Source organism: Melanotaenia boesemani, chromosome 3 (genome assembly GCF_017639745.1).
Source record: "Melanotaenia boesemani isolate fMelBoe1 chromosome 3, fMelBoe1.pri, whole genome shotgun sequence".
In the NCBI taxonomy this organism is placed as follows: domain Eukaryota; kingdom Metazoa; phylum Chordata; class Actinopteri; order Atheriniformes; family Melanotaeniidae; genus Melanotaenia; species Melanotaenia boesemani.
The window spans coordinates 16,235,016-16,258,445 of NC_055684.1; the positions used below are offsets into that span (position 1 = coordinate 16,235,016).

At 38.1% G+C, this 23,430-nt stretch overlaps 1 protein-coding gene across 1 annotated transcript; it reads right to left on the bottom strand.

Annotated features, from left to right (window-relative positions):
* Positions 1-742: 742 nt before the first annotated feature.
* Positions 743-22,930, bottom strand: rbl1 (retinoblastoma-like 1 (p107)). Its single transcript, XM_041980666.1, has 22 exons — positions 22,651-22,930; positions 18,359-18,492; positions 17,617-17,820; positions 16,110-16,174; positions 14,891-15,019; positions 14,510-14,673; positions 14,207-14,271; positions 12,965-13,139; positions 12,453-12,619; positions 11,367-11,479; positions 10,964-11,067; positions 10,215-10,352; positions 9,806-9,970; positions 6,917-7,055; positions 6,545-6,775; positions 5,993-6,180; positions 5,461-5,637; positions 4,896-4,967; positions 4,144-4,231; positions 3,390-3,538; positions 3,117-3,281; positions 743-2,061 (listed from the first exon to the last, which is right to left on the bottom strand). Exons 1-22 carry the CDS (start codon positions 22,810-22,812, stop codon positions 1,867-1,869), a joined length of 3,189 nt encoding a protein of 1,062 aa, XP_041836600.1. The 5' UTR covers positions 22,813-22,930; the 3' UTR covers positions 743-1,866.
* Between the last annotated feature and the right edge of the window lie 500 nt (positions 22,931-23,430).

The following is a 23,430-nucleotide window of genomic DNA, read 5'->3' on the forward strand; positions in this document are numbered from 1 at the left end:
GGGAAGACCCAGGACACGCTGGACAGACGTGTCCTGGGTCCTGGGTATGGATGGATGGATGGAAGTTATAGATTCTTCTATGGTATCTTCTAATTCTTCTAACTCTGAAAATGAAGTGAAACTGCTCTCCAACTCCAACAGCTTGTTATTAAGCTCTGCACATGCCTCTTAACTACCCATTAATTTGAATCAGGTGTGTTGCAGCAGGGGAACATCTAAAATCTGCAGACCACTAGTCCAAGAGGCCCCGTTGGTGATCCCAGAGATATGCAAACATTGGGCAAGTTGTTGAAGTAACGCCTGACCATGTGTTAATTATCTTATCTTAATTATCAATCCATGGCCACAGGGTCTTTTTTTTTTCTAGCAATTTCACCAGAAGGGCCCGTAAATTGTTTGTTGAAATGACGTTTACCTACTAGCAGACTACGTGGAAATGATCACTCACATAGATGAGTGTGTAGAGAGCAGAGTTGACCTATCAGATTTCATTAGGGGTCGCTGCTGAGCCCATGCAAACATGCAAGTTGAGTTGTGCACAGAAAGAGTTGCACAACACCTATTTAACAATTTATTATGAGACCAGGCTGGATGTTTCCATTGTCACCATTTTAAGTTTACACTTTAAATATATAAAGGATAAAAAATACATTTCAAAAACATAAATAAACTATCCCATAAATAAACTGTCCCAAACATAATTAAACAAACATGACTAAGAAACACCAAAGAAACCACATGAAACGACAAAAGGTACTTTTTATTTTACATAATTTAACAGCTTGTAGAAATACAAGCATCCTTGAAATCGACTCAATTGTTTAGAAAGTTTCCCATCCATTATTGTATTTTCTCCACTTTTTAAATTCCTGTTTTACAAAAAGTTGTTTCTGATTCTACTTTACAAGGTATGAAACAAACTGAAAATATTAAAGTTACAAACATTAGTTTCTGTCAGCAGTACCGTTATAGAAATGAAGACAAATTCTGTAAAATGTTAAATTCAGTAAAAACAGAGTGTAGATACTACACATACACGGTGCACAAATGCTGCTTTAACTCTTACTAACAGCATTACGAAACATAAAATGCTTTTAAAAAACACACGGAGAACATTTCAAATACAAACAGTAAAAACAATAAAACCAGACAATATTCCCTCTTTGGAAGACGTAATATTAAAGGAAACTATACACAAGATTGGAGTTTAGCTTAATCAAAATTAAATTCTTTAAAATCTTATTTATCTGACTTTGATATCAGAATTTTTCTCTCCACAACTTTAACTAAATTTATTTTTAATACTGTTATTTTCTGAGCCGATATTAAATCTGGCTTCAGTTAGTAACTAAATACATAACAGAAGATGCCAGTGCAAGAGGTTTGATGCTTAGCAGGAGAATATTATCAGACATGTTTCATGTTTTTGCTGCACAAGAGAAAATGCACCGGAGTGAGAACTCTTCCGGAATTAACAGTCTCTGAACCTCCTGCTAAAATCACGCTTCTGTAACATGCTGTAACACCAGTGATGCACTACAGCACAACTACAATACATGACAAAACTTTGCATCAAGCAAATGTTGACTGATCCAACAGAAGTCATAACTGGGGCAGTTAGAGGGGCTAAACATGGCACCTCTAGTAGACGATATGTGTGACACTATAGGTTATAATCTGGTTGGATAAAATCACACCGTAAAGCCTCCATGATCATCGGGCTCCAGCATAAAGACAAACGGCATCACTTGGGGAAACAACTGAGCAAATATTTCCCCACAAATAACCTGAGGAACAGTAATGAGTTACCTTCATTACTTTTCTTTCAGTATTTCAGGGTTTAGTTTGTGTCCTTTGGTGGGCTCATCAGTGACTCTGCCGCTCTGACACGACGTCCTGCAGACGCTTCAGCAGCACGTCTGGGCTACTGCCGTTCTCTGGACACGCCCTCTTACTGGGTGAGTCGCACGCTGATGACATCATTACATCTCCTTCCATAGTGAAGGCCCTCTTCCTGCTTACACTGCCCTGCCGGATCATCTGGTTGATGTCTGACAGCTCCTGCATGGAAGCAGCAGAGGAGAAAAAGATGACAGATTACAGCCTTTTTTCAGTCTTTAAAGCACACAACACAGAACGTACCATCAATGAGTTTAAGATTAAAAGGAAAAGCCAGATCTCTTAACAGGCCTTTTTTTCCCCCCTCTATAAAGCTGGGGTTTATAGAGGGGTGTCGTTTTGGGGAAATTCTGATTAAAAGCTGATTTTTCCTTCTTCATTTAGGCTATGTTTGCAGCCCTGTAAGAATCATGTTTTTCTGCAGGAATTCAGAAAGAAATGTACCTGAAACTGAATTCATGGTAAAATATTTGTTACTTTCCAAGTCTAAAACTCAATACAATTCTGTAAATCCCAACCTGGACAGACCATCTGAAAAATCCCTCTTTGTAAGCAATGACATTTCTCAGATAGCCATCCCTGCTCTGCATCCAGCTTTCTCCTGCTCTGTGCTCATATGAAAAAATGAAACATAAAGAAAACAGATCGACTTGTGTTGCACAGTGAAGGGAGTTCTGGCCCAGAAAAGGGCACACGAGGTAAACAGCAGCCTAAAAGCACTCGTCTAGTGTAAATATCACTACATACATTATTACTTCCAGAAACAAAATTTCCTCTGTCTTTTCACATTAATCAAACCCCACTGAATTAAAAAAGGCAGTTTAGTTCAGACACTGGTAGGATATTAGGGTTATTTTTTTTGTCACCCAATTACAAGTTTAAATGATTGCAATGTGCTTTCTTAGCTTTAAACTTATCTTAAAAACATTCTCAGAATCAGCCAATAACAGCTCCACAATGATGAGGCCAAAGGCAAAAATAAGTCAACATATCAGAGACCATTTTTAAACAAAATAAATCAAATGACCTTGAGATCTGAAAGAGTAAAGTTAAAAAATAGTTTTCATTTAGCTGTAAAACAGTTTGTTGTTTAATGTTACCAAACTATTAAAAACAAGTCTTCACTGTAACTGTTATGGTAGCCCTAGCATGGCTTCTTAAGTCATTCTGACACACTCAACCTTCAGAAAATGGTGAATGTGCGTGTGTGTTCTTGCCTTGGATGGGCTGCTGTTAATCCTGTAAGTGTAGGAGTTTGGTGTGAGGCAGCCTGCGGAGTTCTTATGAGGGGAAACGTACAGCGAGTGCCTCTGGGAAACACGACGGGGGGAGAGAGGCTGAGCTCGTACTGACGGGAACGGAGAGAGAGGAGGAGCGTCCGCCTGGAGGATCCAACACAGTCACATCAGGTCACCATTCATTAAATTCAGCCACTGAGGCCAGTCACCAATAACCACTCAAACAGACGACATGCCGAGGGAACGTCATACCCGATTATCATGGGTGGCGTATCGCAGTGCGAAGCTCTTCATCTTCAGGACATACACACTGTTGTAGAACTGGATGAGGTCACCACGTTCCTCCTCTCCTGATTGGTCAGAATTTGTGTCTCCTGGAGGCTGACTAGTTTTCTCTGCAGCTGAGAAAAACACACAGAGTAGGATGAACTTTTTCTAATGTCAGATAAGGTCAAGCCAAACTGACGTTAACTCAAAACAACATGACTCAGCATAAATAACCAAAATAAATATATAAAAAGTTTAGTTAAATAACTATAAAAACAATCAAAAGCCACAGCAGACACATCATTTTAATTTAAAACTATGTTTCATATAAACATAGCAGTCTTGTGTGACCGTGTCCTGTGTTTATAGTCAACGACTCCAAACCTCTTGATTTCTAAAGACTTTTTCCTTTTGTTTGGATTCATCATTCCAAAACAAACTAGTTTCATCCTTCTAAAGATGCACAATTCCAAAAACTTGGATCCAAAGTTTAGTTTTTCAGTATTTTGTTTGTCTGACTTTTATCTATGTGAGTTATAACTGATCATAAATAAAGTGACAGTGACTGACTGAGTTGTGATCATCTCAACAAAGTATACATTTTTTCCCAGATAAAAAAAAACAAACACTCACTCTTATAATTCTAGACTACATAAAAATTCTTCCAGTTAATGAAACGTTGTGTTTTTACTGACATTATAAAGGGTTTCTACTTTTAGTCAACAGTGTGAGATCTTACACTCTCCCCCCGACACAGAATCCACCTCCATGTTTTCATCAGCTGGGTGTTCTCTGGGCGTACGACGCAGTAAGACGCTGCGATAGACCTGCAAACACACACATACAGTGTAAACGTTTCTAACTCTGATTGATTGGTACTTTGTATTTGAGAGTGAGGAAATGTCCACATGGCACCGAAGCCAGTTTAGGTGTGAAAACTGTAGCAAAAACCAGGAGAAATGCGTCAACATCCCCAAGACATCGCTGTAGTACATACTACAAGACTGTGGGGGGTGCTAAAGAGTAACTCTCCAAAGCTAGAGCAAAACAATGCATACGCAGATAAAGGCTCATTGCGTGTTGCAGGAAGTTCACATCTGAAGCAGAGAAGAGAAGATAGCTGAGGATTCACTGCGAAGCAAAAGAGAAACATTTCTTTGTACTAATGAAGTTAAGCTTCTTTTTCAAAAACAAAGCATAAAAAACTCGAGGAAGGGCGGATTGGGAATCGGCGCGTGTTCATCACATTGTCATCATATCCTCTAGTGGTGCGTTTACGCTGTCCGCACAGTACCGCAGACGGTAGAGGACTCAAACCTATTCACCATGGAACCTGACTTCAGACATGGTCGGTTTCATGAAGGCTAATCCCTGGCTTCGTGGGGATGAAAGGGTGGTTTGCTGAATAGTTTTGCGGTTTTACTGCAATCCGGTGCCGTGGAGATAGCCCCTGAGTGAGTGAGTGTGGGTGTGTGCATGTGCATTTCTCACATGACTGTTGGCTTGAGGTTGGCTGCGGTAACACTTCATGATGTCCTGAAAGGTGTGAGTCTCTTTGGTGATCTACAAGAAGGGAGTCAAAGTGCCGGAGTTACCATTTCTGTGTGAACTGGAGTTCCAGTTCTCAAACTCCTCAAGTAAAGAAATATCCTGAATGATATATAGCCTGTGAAGGTTATAGATGAAGGTTTTACGTTTTTGGTTTACATAGTCGAAAAGATCTGAAGACAGTGTCAGTGGCTGAAACTAAGAAATAGTTGCCTTTAGATGTCAAAATTGTGCCTTTCCTACCATACAAAATGGAAGTATTTCGGGAAATAACATTCTCTATTACTAAAAGGTGTTAAAAAATGCAAGAGAAGATTTGACATTATGATCAGAGCAGAAATAAAAAATAAACCCTATCACAGACAAAATCTTGATTGAAAATCAGAACAAAATGTATAAAATTACCAGACGTGCACTTCACCAGAAGGCTACACAGGAGCCTCCTGCAGTTTGAAAACAGCTGTTACCACCTTTCTTAATTAAATGTGAGGCTGTTGACACTTCTCACTTTGGATATGATGTAAACGCTGCACAGCAGCAGCTGGTCGAGGTGTCGGTCCTTCATCAGGTCGATACAGTGGACCAGAGAGTGCTCAAAACATGTCCAGATTTTCCCCCGAAGCTCTGAAGAGATGTCCAACTTCAAGCACAAATCCCTCAGACGTACACTGGCCAGGTGATACACCTGCAGACAGAAGAGTTAATGTGGCAAAAAAGCATTAGATAAACTGCATCTGTCAACACTGTCTGTAAAGTTGCCTTATCTAACACAGTTTCAAAACTAGTGTGGTGATACAGAGATAACTGAAAAGCATTCCCTACAATGCAATCTACTCATTTTTATGGTATGGATCTTAACTGAAATGCGTTTCCTGGACTGGAACAACCCTGCAAAGCAGTCAGGTCGACATTAAAGAAAAACAAAAGATTTCACAATGAAACCCTCCTGCTCTGATGATGAACTGTGCAACTCCTCAATAGTCATTTTTAAAATGAATAAATTAAAGAAAATCTTTTCAAACATGTTTTCCAGCTCCTACCTTCCTGAAGAACAGAGCCAGTGACCCGGTGCGTCGCGGTCGTCCAATCCCCGCCTGGGAATCAGAAGTGGATGCAACGGAGGTGGGCCGACTTGGAGAGGCGGTCAGCAGGAACTGAGCTGTGACGACGCTGGAGTCACCGCATGGTTGTACAGGGATCAGTGTGATAGTGCCGTCGTTAGGTAAACCTGCAGATATTCACACGAACACAATAATCAACCATTCTAAATCAAATGCCAAAATACTTTATTTATTCCCAAGGGGTCCAGATCTAATAAGAAGTGTCTTCTGTAGGAGAAAATTAATCCCTTTAGTGTTGATTTTAGGGTTCAAGACTTCAAATGTTTAGTATTTTTATCATTTTCATTGACATTGCCAGATTTTTACAATTCTAGTGTAAAAGAGCCATCTATGGAATATGGATGTTACAGTTCACATCTTATAAATCTCAGTGCAAGACAAGTCTAAAAGACAACTCTAAAACATGTTAATCTGTTATATATCACTGTTAAGCTGCCATGGAAACAGTAAAAAGATGTAAAGGTGTAAAACCTTGCAGCGGGATACTCAGGACTGTAGCCTGGGTTCCATGGCCTCCGATCCTCAGAGTGCTGCCACTCGAACCAAACGTTAGCCTCTTGGCTGGAGAAGACACTGGGCTCCCACTGAGGTTCAGGCCTTCAGATGAGGCCGGAGGATCGTCACCAAAAAGACGCCGTTTGGCACTGCCAGCTGCAGGGGAGCTGTACCTGTCATGGACAGACAGTGGAGAAGGGGGCACTTCTGCAGGAGGTGAAGAGAGAGGGGGGGGAGAGGTGACAAAGCTGACTTCAGATTCAGAAATACTTTATTAATCTAGAGAGGAAATTCTTTTGTAACTTCACAAATTAAGTTCAGAAACAAGTGCAAACTGGAGACACCCACCTTTACGTGCACTTCCCAGGCCTGACCTGAACTCCCTGATGCGAGGGTGTATGATGGGGGAGTGGGCCACCAGTGGCAGATGAGACTGACCTCCATTTGAGGAACCAGAACCCGTGTCAAGACTGGAGGAAAAGTTAACCTGCAGAGAGTTAAGTAAAAGAAAGTCAAGTGGAATACAACCCTGAGATGCAGTTCCATGCATCTTTTACCCTGATCACTCTCACTTCTGTTGGTTTTGTTTTTTTCTTTCTACTCATGTTGTAGAGATTTAGAGTAATAAATTTAGAACCACAACAGATTATTGGTAAAACCACAAGAGGCATGGACTCCAGATAATCCAGGTTACATTCAGATATGACCCCTTTGTAATTAAAGTAGTGGAAATGTATTATTTGCATAATCATGACAGTTTTCATTGAGTAACAGTGTTTGGTACGTGCATCGTCCTCAGCTGCTTGGTTTCAGGAAGATAGCGACTAGATTTTTTTTCTTTTACATGGTATGCATGAAGCTTCTTTGTAAACTTCCATCAGTTCTAGTTGTTTACTGGGCATAAAACATGCAGCGTGAGTCTAGTTTATAACAGTGCCTCTGGGCCTGTGGTCTTTTTAACACGTGTCTGTTCAAGTTACTAAACTTGGCTTCATCTAGCAGCACCTGCTCAGTGTGGTGCTGCCAACATGAAATGCATGAGGTCTGATGTTGACTTTATAAGAAAGGGCTTAGCAAGGAGGATAAAGATGTCAATTGTTGAGCTCATATTTATTACCTGCATTAAAAAATACTTAATTGTAATTAATTATGTGCAGGGCTTAAAGTAAAAAAAAATCCTGAGCCTGAACTTTTTTCCGGGGAGCGGAGGTGCAGTGGATCTGACGCATACACACTACAGGCAAACAACTTTTGACATTGTGCCTGGCAGGACATAAGATCACCTACAGTTTAAATGTGAATTTTAGAAAGTAAAGGTAGTAATAATATATCTCAGACATGTGAAACTCAGTCAGGCAAATTAATTTAAATTATTCATTTAGCAATCATTTAATTTAGTAAAGGGCAATATATACAAAAAAACTATTACAGAGCAACAGTGAACTTTAGGTAACATTTTAATTTTAAATTGCAACATCAAATTCGGTTATAGAAAATACAAAACAAACAAATGCATGTTCATACACTAAACTACAAGTCAAGTGACAATATGTCTAAATTAACAAAGAAAGTATGATTTTGCAAGTGCTTTAATGGATTTATTAACACTGCAGATGAAGACGTGCTGTAATCAGAAACGATATCCAGGCATGTTGCTGCTTCACCGTTTAGGTTTTATGCGTTTGTCTCATGCTTGTTTATTGGAAAGTATGTAAAGTCCAGTAAGGATATGATTTGTGTGTTGATTTTATTTATTAGAGTACATTTCTTGTTAATAAAATGTAGAATCTACATTAAAGTGGTCTGATGTCAATCAAGAGTTATACTGTGCACATTACTGGCCAAGTAGTACCTTACACCCACCTCTTATTATTTTAAAGTGGAATTTGGTCTCAGAATAATCATTTTAACATATCAATAGCTGATCATGGGCCCTGTAATTGTCAATAAAACAAAAAATGTTGCTTGAAATGGCTACAGTTTGTTCAGGTGAGACATATTTTACAGATGAATGGCCATCTACTTCCTTCCATCCACTACACAACCCTTTAAAGTGGAATTAGGCTTCAGAATAGTGGATTTTGCCTGCCAAAAACCTTTCTTTATAATCATAATTACATCATATTTCCTCATTGTGCTACTCTTTAACTTCAGATATTTGCATGTTGAATATGTTCATGTGTTATTCTTGTGGTGTTTGTTGTTTAGTGCATCACAAACTCCTGAAATATTTATACAAGATTTATTGTTGTACTAAATATCTTTTTCAGAAACCACACATATACACTACCAACACTGTTTAATGTAAAATAAATAAATAAATAAATAAATAAATAAATAAATAAATAAATAACGAAATTATGATGAAAACCAACCCAATATAGTACCCAAAAGCTTATAAATTTAGTGTTAGAACAAAATTTATTAAAATATTGGTTATTGTTGGGTATCAATTCAAACTTTATTGTAATACTTTATTCATCTGTAGTGCTAATAAATCCGTTAAAGCACTTGCAAAATCATACTTTGTTAATTTAGACATATTGTCACTTGCATTGGCGTATTATGTCGGTTTTACACCGAGAGGAAGAGCCGCAGACAACAGAGAGAAGCTGAGCGAAACGACGCTAACAGGCAGCGTGGCCATATAATCAATTTTTGGCAGACATTCACTTTAGGGCACAACACCTGGCAAACGACTTGTATGTTGGAGAGCGCAAACTGCTGCCGGGGTCTCCTTCGTGGCGTCATAGAACTTTTTTGCCACTAGTTGCATACACCAGCTGGAGATAACGTTCACGCTACAGGGTAACTCGGCGGAGAAAACCAAGTGTGTTATATTGTCACTATTTGCTGAACACTGAAAACAGATGCAGCAGCAAGTTCTGCTTATTTTCGAACATGAATATGTGTAATTTCCGACTTTAACATTGTTCATTGTTCAATTCATTTTCTACAATCAATAATACAGTCAATTCAGAATCTCAACCACTATACCCATAGTTAACATTTTTTTTTTTTTTTCCTGAATCATAGTGAAAAGCCGGAGATCCGGCACGGTGCCGGAATACTTTAAGCCCTGCACATGTCATAAACATCCTACATCAACATGAAAAGAACCACTAACACCTTCCTCTCAACCTCTTCAGACCAGAAATTTCAGCACCTTACCAGAAGCCTTCATTAATAAACATTTAAATGTCTGTATGTGTTTCTCCACATGTGTGTAATCCTGACCTCCTCCACTGTGGGGACTTTGTTCCCAGCAGCCTCCAAGGCGCTCCACAGGGCAGAGCCTGCAGTCCATGCTCTGCTCTCCAGAACCTGCTCCTCAGTTGAGTTCAGATGCTTCACCATGTCCCTAGAGAGACCTTCCTCTGAGCGGATGAACACCTCAATCACCTGCAAGCAAGTGCACACAAAATTGTTGGAGTAAAGTTTCAGTTATAAACGGGTTTTATGTAAATATAATTTCTTAAAATGTCTCCAATTTTCTTTAGAAGATTAATCACCAAGTGAAGCCACTCATCTGATAACCAAGATTTCCACTTCTGCTCCGAAGTTTAATTAAATATGAACTTGTTGAGAAAATGCCTGAAATGTCTGCATTTATAGCAAATCGTGTATTTTTCTATGCTATAGTTACCTTAAAGAAGTAAAATGGGGGCAGTTTAAAGATGTTTATGATCCATGGGAAGGTCCTCTGGGAGCTGTAGGAAAACAGCACCACCTCCAGACAACACGCCATCAGCGAGCAGTGGAAAATGTCCTGCTCAAGCAAAATCTACCAGCACACAAAATATGCTCATTTTAAGTTAGTAGAAAAACACATTTATACAAGACAGACAACAAGTGACTGCAAATTACATTTGACTAAGTTAACAAGACTGGATATTTGATGATAATAAACAAAGACAATACAGATTATTTTTTAACAAAGTCTATCACAAGAAAAAATGTACTGAATGTCTGCTGAACAGCTTTTATTTCTCAGTTGGATTAGCACTAAGAGTTTATTTCAAACTGATTAATCATTATTATAAAATATGCTATACATGCTATAGATTTTTAGCAACTCAATGTTTAATATGAACCAACACAGAGAAGAAGAAATCTACCTGCTGCAGCAGATGGCTGCCTCTCACTGACTCCTGCATCAAGTTATTTGCCTTCAGAAAACTTATGATCTGTCAAAGCCTCGTTTCTACAAGGTCTCTGAAGGTATCCAGTAGCAATCGACTGCGTCTGGCACATCCTGTGCTGTGTTTATGGTTTGCCAGATAGTTACCCCTCACTGTTGACTGGGACCATCCCACAAGCTTTCCCATATCAGATATGCTCAGACTCAGTCCTCAGACCAAAATACATAGATTCCTTTTGGCTAATGCTGCTTACGCTCATGTCTCTGCCCTGCAGCCGTTTCGTCTCCTGAACCAGGACGTTCTCCAAGATCTTGTAGTACAGGATCTCTGCCAGTTTCAAACGGTTCTCTGCAAAGTCTGAAACAAAAGAGAGCCGATCCATTCGTACATTACATGGATTCTGCTGATAATGATGCACACAGGGACTCAAAATTTGCAAAGCTTTTTCAGTTCAATGAAAAAACCTATTTGAACCTAGGGGGCAATTTAAAAACCGCTGTAGCAGCAGTACACAAAAAGAACCGGTGCAAAGAGTCAGGATACATAAACATAAAAACAAACTCGTTTTGGTAAGTCTAACTTCCACTTCTCATCATACATGTCTCTTCCTGTTAGGATACCTCACCAAAAACTGTTTAACTTTGTGTGTGTTGTACCTATGTGAGAGCCGGGTGTGTCCTCAGAGTCATTGGTGTAGTGTTCTTTGAAGGTTTGCCCCAAAGTCTTTACTCGAGCCAATATGGACTCTGTGGGATCTCTGGTGCAGGACCTGGAAGACCAAGATAAAGGCAAAATTACATTTTGTATCTATTTGATATCTAAGATTTTATTGACTCAAAAGTGTGTAATTTAAAATTATTATATGCAGTAAAACCCCCAAAGAAAACTTTAACTGAAAGCAAAATGCAACAATTATTTCTTAGGCTTTTCATTCATTTAGATTATGAAGCTCATGTTCAGGAAGGATATCTAATAAGTCCAGATTCATCTTTTATGTTCTGAGCAAAATCACATATTAACTTATTTTCACATTTTAAGTAGAACCTATTGATTAAATACAGCAATTAAACACACACACACATCCAGCAATTCAAGTCTAAAGATGACATGGTGATAAAGCACATTGCTGCAGCACGCTACTCCTTTTTTCTTACTTTAAAAGTAAAAATACTGAATATTTATACTGGTAATTTCTTTTAAAATTACATTCTTGTATTTGTAACTTTTAAAAACATATTTAAGAACATATCACAAACATTTTGTTACATAAAATGCCACCCAGAGGGATATTCAAAACATACCAGCACAGAATGACTCATCAGTGGAGTCAAAAACTGGACTGAAGAATATAAAACTAAAGTATCTGGTGAGTAACACAAAAACAATACATTTAGAGATAATATACATCTCTGAACATTATGAAAAATTAATGCTAAACTAAAAACAGCCGCCTGCGGCTTCACGTTGAACAGGAAGAGTGTTTTGATACATATAGTCATCTTATCTGAATTACAAGGACTTTTCCTCCTAAAATACACAAACTAATGTTATAAACAAATGTTTTTATTAATCATATAAAATGTTTTGTCATCTTTGTTTTTTCTTCTCTAAGAAATACTTTGTTCTCATCTGCCCTCACGATTGACAACTGACAAATATAAATAATAAATAAATGAGAAAAAAAAGAAAAAGGTAAAAAAAAATAAATAAAGACAGAGAGAGAGAGAAACAGTGGAACTGACTTAAACATCTGCGCCAGCTGCTCACTGGGAGCCGTCCTTAATCCAGCCACCATGCTCTGCAGCCGGCTGACACTCTGTGTTGCCGAAGAAACAGGTGTGACGAGCAGGTCTTTCTCCTTCAGGTACACTCGTCCTGTCAGAGGAGTGGATGGGGCGAGAGAGCCAGACTGTAGACAGAAAGACAGTGTAACACAGAGAGCATGTTTACATAATTTCTTAATAAAACCTCTGCTCATAAAGTTTGACGCTTTTATTGACTTACAAAGCACTTTATAAGGAGCTCCTTATCAACAACTTAAATGGCAAAATGATGGAAATCTGCTTCATAATGACATGATTCATTGCAACATTTCTGCAGATCAGTCAGCTCCACATTCATATTAGTAAAGTCTCATCCAGCTGGAATCAGACCTGCAGCCTGGAAGGGAAACTAAAGTCCACTAAACCCACCGTGATGTTGCATGTTTGCAGACATAGTCTTGGATGTGTATGTGCATGTAAAGTACGTGTACCTTCTCTACATGATGCTGCAGTTGGTTCTGAGCAGCCACTCGGCTGGCAGTCCGTTCTTGAATGATTTTCCTCGGAGTTCCAATTTCCTCGTCTGCGTCAGCTTCCAGAAACACTCGCTCATCAAAGTCTCCCACAGTCAACACATACTCTTCATACTCCCTGTTTATGGCCTTCCTGTGGACAACACACATAAATACACTTAATGATGAAATCATGAATGTGTAACCTCTACAAGTACACAAACTGAGACGGACACAAAGGGCCTGATTTACGTAAGGTTTGCGTATGTAAAACGTGTGCAAACTTGATTGCACATGCAAAAACGTGACGCAGTTGTTTTACTAATTGGGTGCACTGAGGATTGCATCTGTTAAATGGACAAAATAATGCACGCAATCCATTTAGTGTGTTTGCCCTTGATGAATATGCAATATGGGCGTCTCTGCCAGAAAACGCAAAATATCAGGAGGAGCAGACGTGAATAGATTAACGAATCACGCAATGTGATTTACCGAACATGAAGCTGATTGCTTTGGCTGTTTTTGCATCTATATTTAGCACGTGTGAAAGGTATGTGCAAACAAGAACGTTTTAATTCATCAATAAAACTACTGTGTTGTTACATACCTTGCTTTGCAACCGGCTCTAGTGCGTGATGTTTGGTATTCCAGTCATCTGCTCCTCGCAGTGAGCGAACTGGACCAGCTGCTAAACTGGTTAGAGGCATCTTCTGTGCCGGCCCCCACCTGTCTTATTTACTGAGGTTTTATTATAAGCAATTCGTTGGAACTTGGTCTTATATCTTGCTATTTCCTCTTAACCTCATCGGGTGTTCTTGTGGTTTTACAAACTGTAAAATACTCTTCCATACTGAAATCATTCTGTGGATGTTTAGACTTCTTTGCTGGAGCTCAGCAATATTTTTATTTTCCTCGTCCACTAATATCTGCATCTCCATCAGGTCGAATTTCATTTTTTATTTGCAACCTTCCTGCTCTGCTTCTGAACTCTTCATGGCAAAACCACAAAGCATGCTAAATCCTCTTCTGAATACTCCTGCACTCTTAACTGATCACCCCAAATCATAAAAGAACAACATGTGATCTATTTGCGTGCAGAGGCAATTTTGCGCTCTTTATCAGGGGTCTTAATAAATCAGGCCCAAAGAGTCCTAAGATACGGGACATGAAATGGACATCTATCTAAAAGTGACTACTGACCACTGTGCTCTTGTTACTTACTTGTTATCAATGAAGTTCTGAGGATCCAACATTTCAGTCAGAAGCTCCTCGTTACCTTTCAGGATCTGGATGATGCAAAAACAGTAGAACTAGCGTGAGTTCAAAAGGAAGAGGCAGGTGAAATGTGGGAACTTTCCTTCACATGAGGAAAAAAAAGACTTAAATCCTTGTGGACTGTTGGAAAGAATTAAAAATTTGTGAAAATTTGCTTGAACAGAGGAATAAATGGAGGACAGCAGAAAGTAAAGACAATTGGCAACTTAAATGATTTTCTACGTGTGTGTTAAGAGGAAGCATGTGCACCTGTTTTTCAAACAGTTTCTGCATGTATGGCTTGAAATAGTGCTGTTTGATGCCTTTGGCCTCCACCACCAACCCATCGTGCAGCTCACACAACCTCTCCAACACACATGGAGGAGGCTCGTCTGGGGAAACGTGGCCATCAGCGCGATACAGAGGAGGAAGACCTGCGTAGGCACACGTGCATGATTAAATCACTGTGAGAACACACACATAAAAAAACTAGTTTAACCTGGAGCTGAAAATGTTCTGACTAATGTGCTTTAAAGAACAGTTTTATGGCAAAAACAATTCTTTTTAAACCAGAGTGATGGTGAACATGCCTAGATGTGTGAGATAATGGATAACACCAGAAAAAACATTGCTTATGTAATTCACACACACCTTTAAAAGCTGGGTTGATGAGGTCCTTCCTGTTTGCACACAGAAGAGCATTGCCAAACACCAGGTCCAGACAGCAGAGCAGCAGGTGGTACGAGTTCACCAGGTCGTCACCGATCATACGAAAATTACCTTCAGAAAAGCAAAAAGACCCACAGTTACATCACATCTCAGAAGTCAATACAGTCAGTCTACAAAATCTGTTAAAGAAATCATATTAAAATGATTAATTTCCCAAGAAAACTTTTAGGATAAAAGTAGGACTCACTACTAATTTCCTGATTCAATTAGCTTTAAATCCAGTTTGATTTACTTGCAGATATTTATGTAAATGTAACAACACTCATTTTTCTTGAAAGTTAAAGACATTCTCATACAACTTTAATTTTAATCAAACACTGACCCCTTTTAAATGACCATCAAAATTTAGATATCCAGGAATAATCAGATAATTATAATAATCTGATCTGACGCGTCGACATGCACATCTGAAATACGATAATCGAAAGATCGCTGTCTACATTTACTTGTCTTCTGTTATTTTAAATGTCTGTTGAACATGGAGGATCCCAAGGTCTAAGCCTTAGCTGCAAATGTGAGAGGTAATAAGCTGCTAAATGGTTTAGAGATTAATGTAATCCAATGATAAATAAAAAAACTATTTAATTTGCCATTATTTCCAAGAGAGAAGCCCCCTTTGGGCATATAGGTGCCTTGTCACAGATGTGGACATAATCCAGAGTCACTAATTCATTTGTTTTTAAGCTAGTTCTAGATAAACGTCTAAAATTTACTGGCTTCAGAGGAAATGTGAAGCTCTGATGCTTTTGTTCGTGACAGTCTAATAGTAACAGGCATATTATTTGTTTTTGGTCTAGAATAAAATGCATTGTTAATACATCACCCAGCATGGAGGGAAACTGTGTGAAACTCATTAGTTGATATTTCACAAACAAAACTACTGAGACAAAAGTCTGCAAACTGATGAATAGCAAGTATAAGCATGAGCTGGAGCTCTAGACCTAACTAAGGAAGAACTTGAACACTATTTAACACTAGTGAACACTAGTTTCATTAAGTCTAGAATGTAAAATAAGAAAAAACTACACAGTTAAAAGCTGTTCCGGGGCATTGCTTTGCTTTAATCATCATAAAATAATGTCAGAAAAAAAAAGATTTAACAGCCCTGAGTCACTGAGCTGCATGGTTTGTTTCTTGGTACCTTTAGTGTAGACAAACAGAGTCCAGCAGAACTTGAACACATCACTGATGTGACAGGGCAGCCGCCTGCAAATTCATAAAAAACAAACATACTGTTACTGTCACTTAACATCCACGTTCAGTGAACAAACATTGGAAATAAAAACTTTCATCTTGTTTCATGGATACGGGGGTGTGTGTGTGTGTGTGATCTAAGCAAGTACAAAACCCACACGTGGCACAGATGCAGACAAAGAAAATACAAGGCTTGTTTGTGGTCCATCAGAGCTGGTTTTTAAAAGATGACCACATCAGAAATGCCATGTCTTGTGTTATGATAGATCATAAAGCTGAAGAACTGCACAGAGTTGTGGCTTTTTGTGACAGTGTTGAATTGGTCTATTCAAGTTAAATAATAAATCTAAAATAACAGAGAACTACAATGTCAGCTCTTCTCTTCACTCTTCAGAGCATAAATCCAGTTTACAGACTAAGTACAGAGTAAAGGCCCATTTACGCTTGACACTGACAGATACGTAGACGGACAGACGGTTTCGTTCGTCTCCTGCACCGGTTATGTCCGTAATTTGGTCCGTTTTCAGGGAGCTTCGCTATCTGTTGCTTGATGCAGAAAAAGAAGCAATACCACCGGAAATCGCAGGGGCGGTGCTGAGAGGAATGGCTGACATACGACCAGTTAAAGAAACAAACCTGAGAACAAGAAGAGAATCGGGAAGGAAAAAAAAGTAGAAGAAGAATAAAGACGAGGACAACCACTGTCAAAATTGCACAAGTTTTTGAAGAAAGGCTGTGCGAGTTTTAGGGTCTGCTGGGCAGTTGGAAACAACTTTATAGTGATGAATCACAACTGCCAACCAGTGTTTCTGTCTATTGTGGTCTAGACCAAAAAAAAAAAAAAAACATAAATAAATAGGCCTTATATAAATAGAATAAAGGTTTCACATATCAGACATTCCAGATTTGAACATCCTATTGAATGAATGAAACTTTATTGTCATTGCAACAGGTGCAACGAAATTTTTTTCCAGTACAAACCCGTCCAAGAGCAGACAACAACAACATAAATTATGACATTAATAATCAGTCACACGTCTCTCTGGCTGCAGCAGAGTTTATGAGACCACCATTACTCAGGAAGGAAAGTTAATGTAATTTGCAAATTACATTAACTGAATAATGACTCTGATCTGTTTGTATTTAAGTCAAAATATATCTGATTAAGAAGTCCTAGTTTAAATAAGCAACACGTAGACTTTACTTTGTTAAAACTGTTCTGTCTGGGCGCCTACAGCATCAGAGCAGCCTTGAAGTATCAGTCGGGTGTCAGCACATATGGTGGAAACAAATTAGTCAGGTTTATTTTGAGTTTTTATCCCAGCTCAGCTTAAAGTGCATTTCTAAATTTAGCTAAATGATCTGGTGCTGAGAGTGCAAACAGCTGTTTGGAAAAGCTTAAATAACTGTGATGTATAACTGTGTGTGTGTGCTTGTATGTGTGTGTGTCGTGCCTGTGCTTCCTGCTGCGTGGCTGCCGTGGTGGCTCGCATCCCTGCGGGTTCTGAAACATGTCCATGAAGATAGGCTCAAACTTGCGGAAGATCACAGTCGAGACCTCAAAGTTTCGTTCCAGCCGTTCCATTCGTAGCCTGAAGTCCTGTGAGAGGTTGGACATGTCGGCCCACTTCCTCATCTTGGAAAAGAACTGGATCAAACTGGACGGAAGAGACATATATATATATAAATAAAAAATAAAATGAACCAGCATACCTCTCTGGAAAACATTAAAATAGTATCAGCATGTTTTAGTACAATATGAAATACATTTAAACGTCTTGATGGAAACTAACAATGAACTAACACAGCAGGTAAACTATGTTTGTTAATAAATATTCAACAAACTGAGTTGGCTGGCTAAACCAACACATGGAAAATGGTGTTACGTGCCTTTTTTATGATCCCATGTAATCTCAAGTGTATTGACTATGGAAACAACAATTTTTAAAGCCTTTGAAAATGAAGGTAGTAGACATGAAACCTAATGGGCTGACTGTATAAAGCCCACTTTAACATTTGCAACATCTGTCAAATAAAAGTACAAATTAAAACAAATCTGACAATCTTTCTTATGAAGAAAAACTTCCTTTGGTTCCCATCTGCTGATAAAAAAGAAAGTCAACATAAAGTATTCTTCCAGAAAGTAGTTACAAATGGCTAATCTTAGCCAGCAAAGGAAGAGGGAACCTGTCTGACCTGAGTTTAGAGGAGCGAAGGATCCTGGTGAGGGAGACGCAGTTTCCCTCCATCAGCCCTTTCCCCACTGTGGGAGTGGACCCTTTCCTGCAGGCAGCATAGAGTGAACAGGCCAGCCAGTGGACCACATCCCCCTACAGACACACAGCAAACATGGTTTATTTATTTTTTATTTACTCTGCATAAACAAAAATCTGGTGATCAGTGGTCCACTTCCAGCAATCTGATGGGATCCTCAGCAGGAACATGAAAATAAACACGAGAAAAATAGCTGCTTAGTATGTAAATTAATTTATTAACAATCTACGTACAAATTAAAGAGATTTTCCTAATTTTCTTTATTTTAGAGTAAAAACAACAGATTATAATACACTACACTGAAATTCGAAAATTGTTATAATGCATTAAGACTGTACTAACTCTTCTCTTTCTGCAGAGCCCCCTTTGACCCCTGCCTTTAGTAACGATGATGCAATCAATGGGCCAGACGTTTGGAAATTGGCAAACAGTACGAGTTTTATCTCACAGAGAGAAGTGAGACTAACAGACAACGCCTGGATATATAAGTGCAAATCATATAGAGCTACATTATATGTTGTGTTTTACCTGCTTTGCTCTTTCCACCTAAATGCATTAGAGAAACAAAATGTCAGAAACACCTTAAAGATTTGCCCAAATACAGTTAATTTAAATATGCTGGCTTATTGGATTCTTATTTGACTGTAGTTTGTGTTTAAATCCTGATTTCATCACACCAAGAAACATTATCTGGAGATTTATTTTCCACTGTTAGTTTACAAACACATTTGAAGTTTGTTGTTTTCTTTTTAAAAAATCCTCCTTAGTTTAGTTTTGCCAACAAACCACAGTTTTTTTTTAATCAAACAAAAAGTCTATTTTATTTTAGTTTTATAAATAAACGTAGAAATGGGAGGAAAGACTGCCTTATTTAAAGATTTACTCCAGCATAAAGAGAATTCATTTGGTGAGTCTACTTCTTTTGAATATATTAGTTTTATTTTAAGGGGTGATCCTAAAATCCCTTCTGTAATCATCTTACTGACGTCCAGGACACTGTGCAAGTTTTACTGATGAATTTTCAGAATTATTGTCGGTTATCTTTACTTATTTTAACCATTTTATTTTAATTGGGAATTTTAACATTCACATAGGTAACATGATGGATGGTAATGCCAAGGAATTTTCTTCTACACTGGAGATGCTTGGTTTGTGGCAACATGTAAAAGACCAACATTCGAGGTCACATTCTGGATCAGGTTATTTCTAAAGGTGTTGATATTTCTTCTGTTGCAGTCACTGACTTGGCCTTTTTTGACCATACCACGAGTGTAGAGTCAGTTGATGGACTTTTGGATAATTTCAATTTGAAAATCTTGAATGTAATGGATACTACTGAACTGATAAGAATCAAGAGCACACAAGACAACATGGTGAAACACCAGTAGGGCCACTAACCTAAAGAAAGAGTGCAGAAAAGCTGAACGTAAGTGGAAAAATACAAAACTTCAAATTCACTACGAGCTCTACAAACACAGCCTGTGTAACTATAACAATGAGCTGTGCAAAGCCAGAGAGCTGCATTTATCTGAAATGATTAACATTAATGTCAACAATTCTCGCACTCTAGTTGCAATAATAAATTTTTTTTTTTTTACAAATCCTCCTAAACAGTTCAGCCCAGAGCTCCTTTCCACTGAGAAAATGATTTGCCAACTTTTTTAGTGAAGAAATTAAAACAATTAGACAAAATATTAATTCCACACAGTCAAACAAGAAAACTAGTCTGTGTCTAAAACATAGAAATAACTGATATGTCACAATTTAATATGGCCGATTTAAAAATCTTACAAGAAACAGTTTGGCATCTGAAATCAACAACATGCACTCTGGACACGATACCATCCGACTTTCTAAAAATTAGTTTTTACCTCACTAAAAATCAATCTCCTAGTTATAGTTAACAGCTCACTGGCATCAGGCATTTTTCCCAAGTCACTAAAGATAGCTGCTATTAAGCCACTCCTAAAGAAAAGGACTCTAGACGCCTCTATAATGAACAACTATAGACCTGTCTCTAACCTCTCTTTTATTTCCAAGATTATTAAGAAAGTTGTATTTCACCAGCTTAATGACTTTTTTAAATGAAAGTGGAAATCTTGATAAATTTCAGTCCACTGAAACAGCTCTGGTCAAAGTGTTAAATGACATTAGGTTGAATACTGATTCTGGTCAAGTATCAGTCCTGGTTTTGTTGGATCTCAGTGCTGCGTTTGACACTGTAGATCACAGAATCCTGTTGCACAGGCTGGAAAACTGAATTGAACTTTCTGGAGCGGTTCTTAACTGGTTCAGGTAATATTTAGAAGGCCGGAGTTATTTTGTTACGATCGACAGCTATGAATCTGAGCGAGTGGCCATGACTTGTGGAGTCCCCCAGGGGTCAGTCCTTGGACCTCTTCTGTTCAACTTGTATATGCTCCCTTTGGGTAAAATATTAAAGAACTATAGCATTAATTATCAAAGTTATGCAGACGATACACAACTTTATGTGTCTCTGTCACCAGACGACCTTGGAGTGTTGATTGACTCAGACCTGACTTTCAGCAGCCACATCAAAGCTGTCACTAAGAAGTTTTTTACCAGCTCAGAAATATTAACAGAATTAAAAGTTTAGTCAACAGGACTTCCTAAAAAGAGCATTAAACATCTGCAGCTCATCCAAAACGCTGCTGCTAGAGTTTTAACCAGGACTAAGAGATCTGAACACATCACACCAGTTTTGAAATCTTTACACTGGCTTCCAGTCAGTCACAGAATAGATTTTAAAACCCTCCTGATCATTTACAAATCCCAGAATGGTTTAGGCCCAGAATACGTCTGTGATATGTTCAGAGAATATAAATCTAGCAGAGCTCTTAGATCCAAAGACTCTGGTCAACTAGTCCAGACCAGAGTCCAGACTAAACATGGAGAAGCAGCATTTAGCTGTTATGCTGCAAACAAGTGGAACAAACTGCCAGTGGAGATTAAACTTTCAGCAAATGTAGACATTTTTAAATCCAGGTTAAAAACATTTCTTTTCTCATGCTACAGTGCATGAAATCTGCATTTTAAAATTTAATTGATGAATTTCTTATGATTTTATTGTGACTTTTGCTATTTGTTATGGCCTTTTACTACTTTTTGCTGCCTTCTTTGCACCATTTGTAATGATTTTAATGTTTTATGTTAAGCACTTTAAATGGTCTTCAATCTGAAATGTGCTATACAAATAAATTTACCATGTCTAGTCCTTTCTTTTAAACACAATCTTCTATGATTAAAAAAGGTCAATGCTCTAATTACAGCTGTAATATTTGGTTCTTCTGCTGTTGTTAAACGCAAACAACCATAAAAACCTGATTCATACAGATGTTATAGATAGTTCACATAGTCATAATTATATTATTAAACGTTATTCCAAGGTTAATTAATATTTTGAGTTAATCATATATTTAGTAACTGTAAGGTATTCATGTTTGTTAAACAATCTGTTGTTTATATCTTAAATTAATTAATTAATGAATTCAATCATTCATTCATTATTTGTTTGTTACATAAGTGTCAGACATCGGTGGAGATTGTGTCATCAATCGCCAGGTTAACATTTCCAAAAAAATAAACTACTTTCTTATGCTAATCGAGAAACCAAAAATTATACCGTCATGTAGCATACAAGACTTTTAATTGTACACACTGATCACCTGGACTTCATTATACTGTACTAATGTGACTTCCCTTTTTTTGTATACTATGTACTACACTTGCAATATTGTACAGACTGGGCTACAATCCATCTAAATTCTTACGCAGTTATATTAAGCTATATATATATATATATATATATATATATATATATATATATATATAAGTTATATATATTTCTGCCTAATTCACTTATTTTAAAGAACTAAGTGTCTATAGCACTGGTATTCCCTCTTATTACTCTTGAAGAGCTTATCGTTGAGCTAAAACCAAACGTTTTTTAAAATTCTTAGAAGGAAATAATGAAAACGATTGTTTGATTAGCGTAACAGCTGATGGTTGGTCTCGACCGAACAGCGAGTAAAATAAAAACAGCGCTGAAGCCCTTTAATCCCAGTGTCTGTATCACGGACTGTATTCGGTTCTGTAACGACCAACCTATACCCTATACCATTAAACTTTTTTTATTACAGTTGTGTATTTAGCAGCAAACTGACCGAGAAAAAAAAAATATAAACATTAGTGACCTCCAGAGTATATGTATTCCACATGGCAGTGAAGTTGTCCATAGCTTCAGTGGCAGTCTGCTCGTCCATGTTCAGCTCCTGACACAACGTCTCCAAACTCCTTCGAACTGAACTTTCCTCCATCCTCCCCGACTCAGAATCAGGCGACTCTTCACTCCGCATTCGTATGAATCAAAATAAACAGTTTTGGCCTTTTAACCCCCCCGAGAATTAAGTCTTAAAAGGTCTCTGGTGCCCTCATCAAAACAACACCAACAGCAGCTGCCCCACGAGCAGCAGACTTCCGCTACCAATCCCCACAATGCAGTGCATTGGCGCGAAAACTCCACCACTCTGACCAATCAGAAGAGAGAAGAGCGACGACGCAAAAATAGTAAGATCGCTGTTCGCTCAACCCCCTCCTTCTGATCGCTTTGGCCCACCCAAAACGGCACCACAACCAAGGGTACAATGGCTGATGGAAATGTTTTGCCTGAATCCAGACCTCAGAATTAGCACTCTGTCACTCCGTGAACAAATCTTTAAGATATTACGATAAGAAATATTTATTTCCCTGGCCGTTTAGAGCTGATAACGAATTATTATCTAACAATCTGGCAATATTAATTTTTGCAATTAAATATTAAAACAGTGCTGGAGAAATATATGAAACCTTTGTAAAATAAACCTAAAGAGACCATTTGTGAACACCTTTCTTACAGCTGGAAGTCATTTCGTGCTAAATGTTTAAGTATATTGTAGCTATTATGGACATATTACTCTAAAGTAATATAAAGTTTA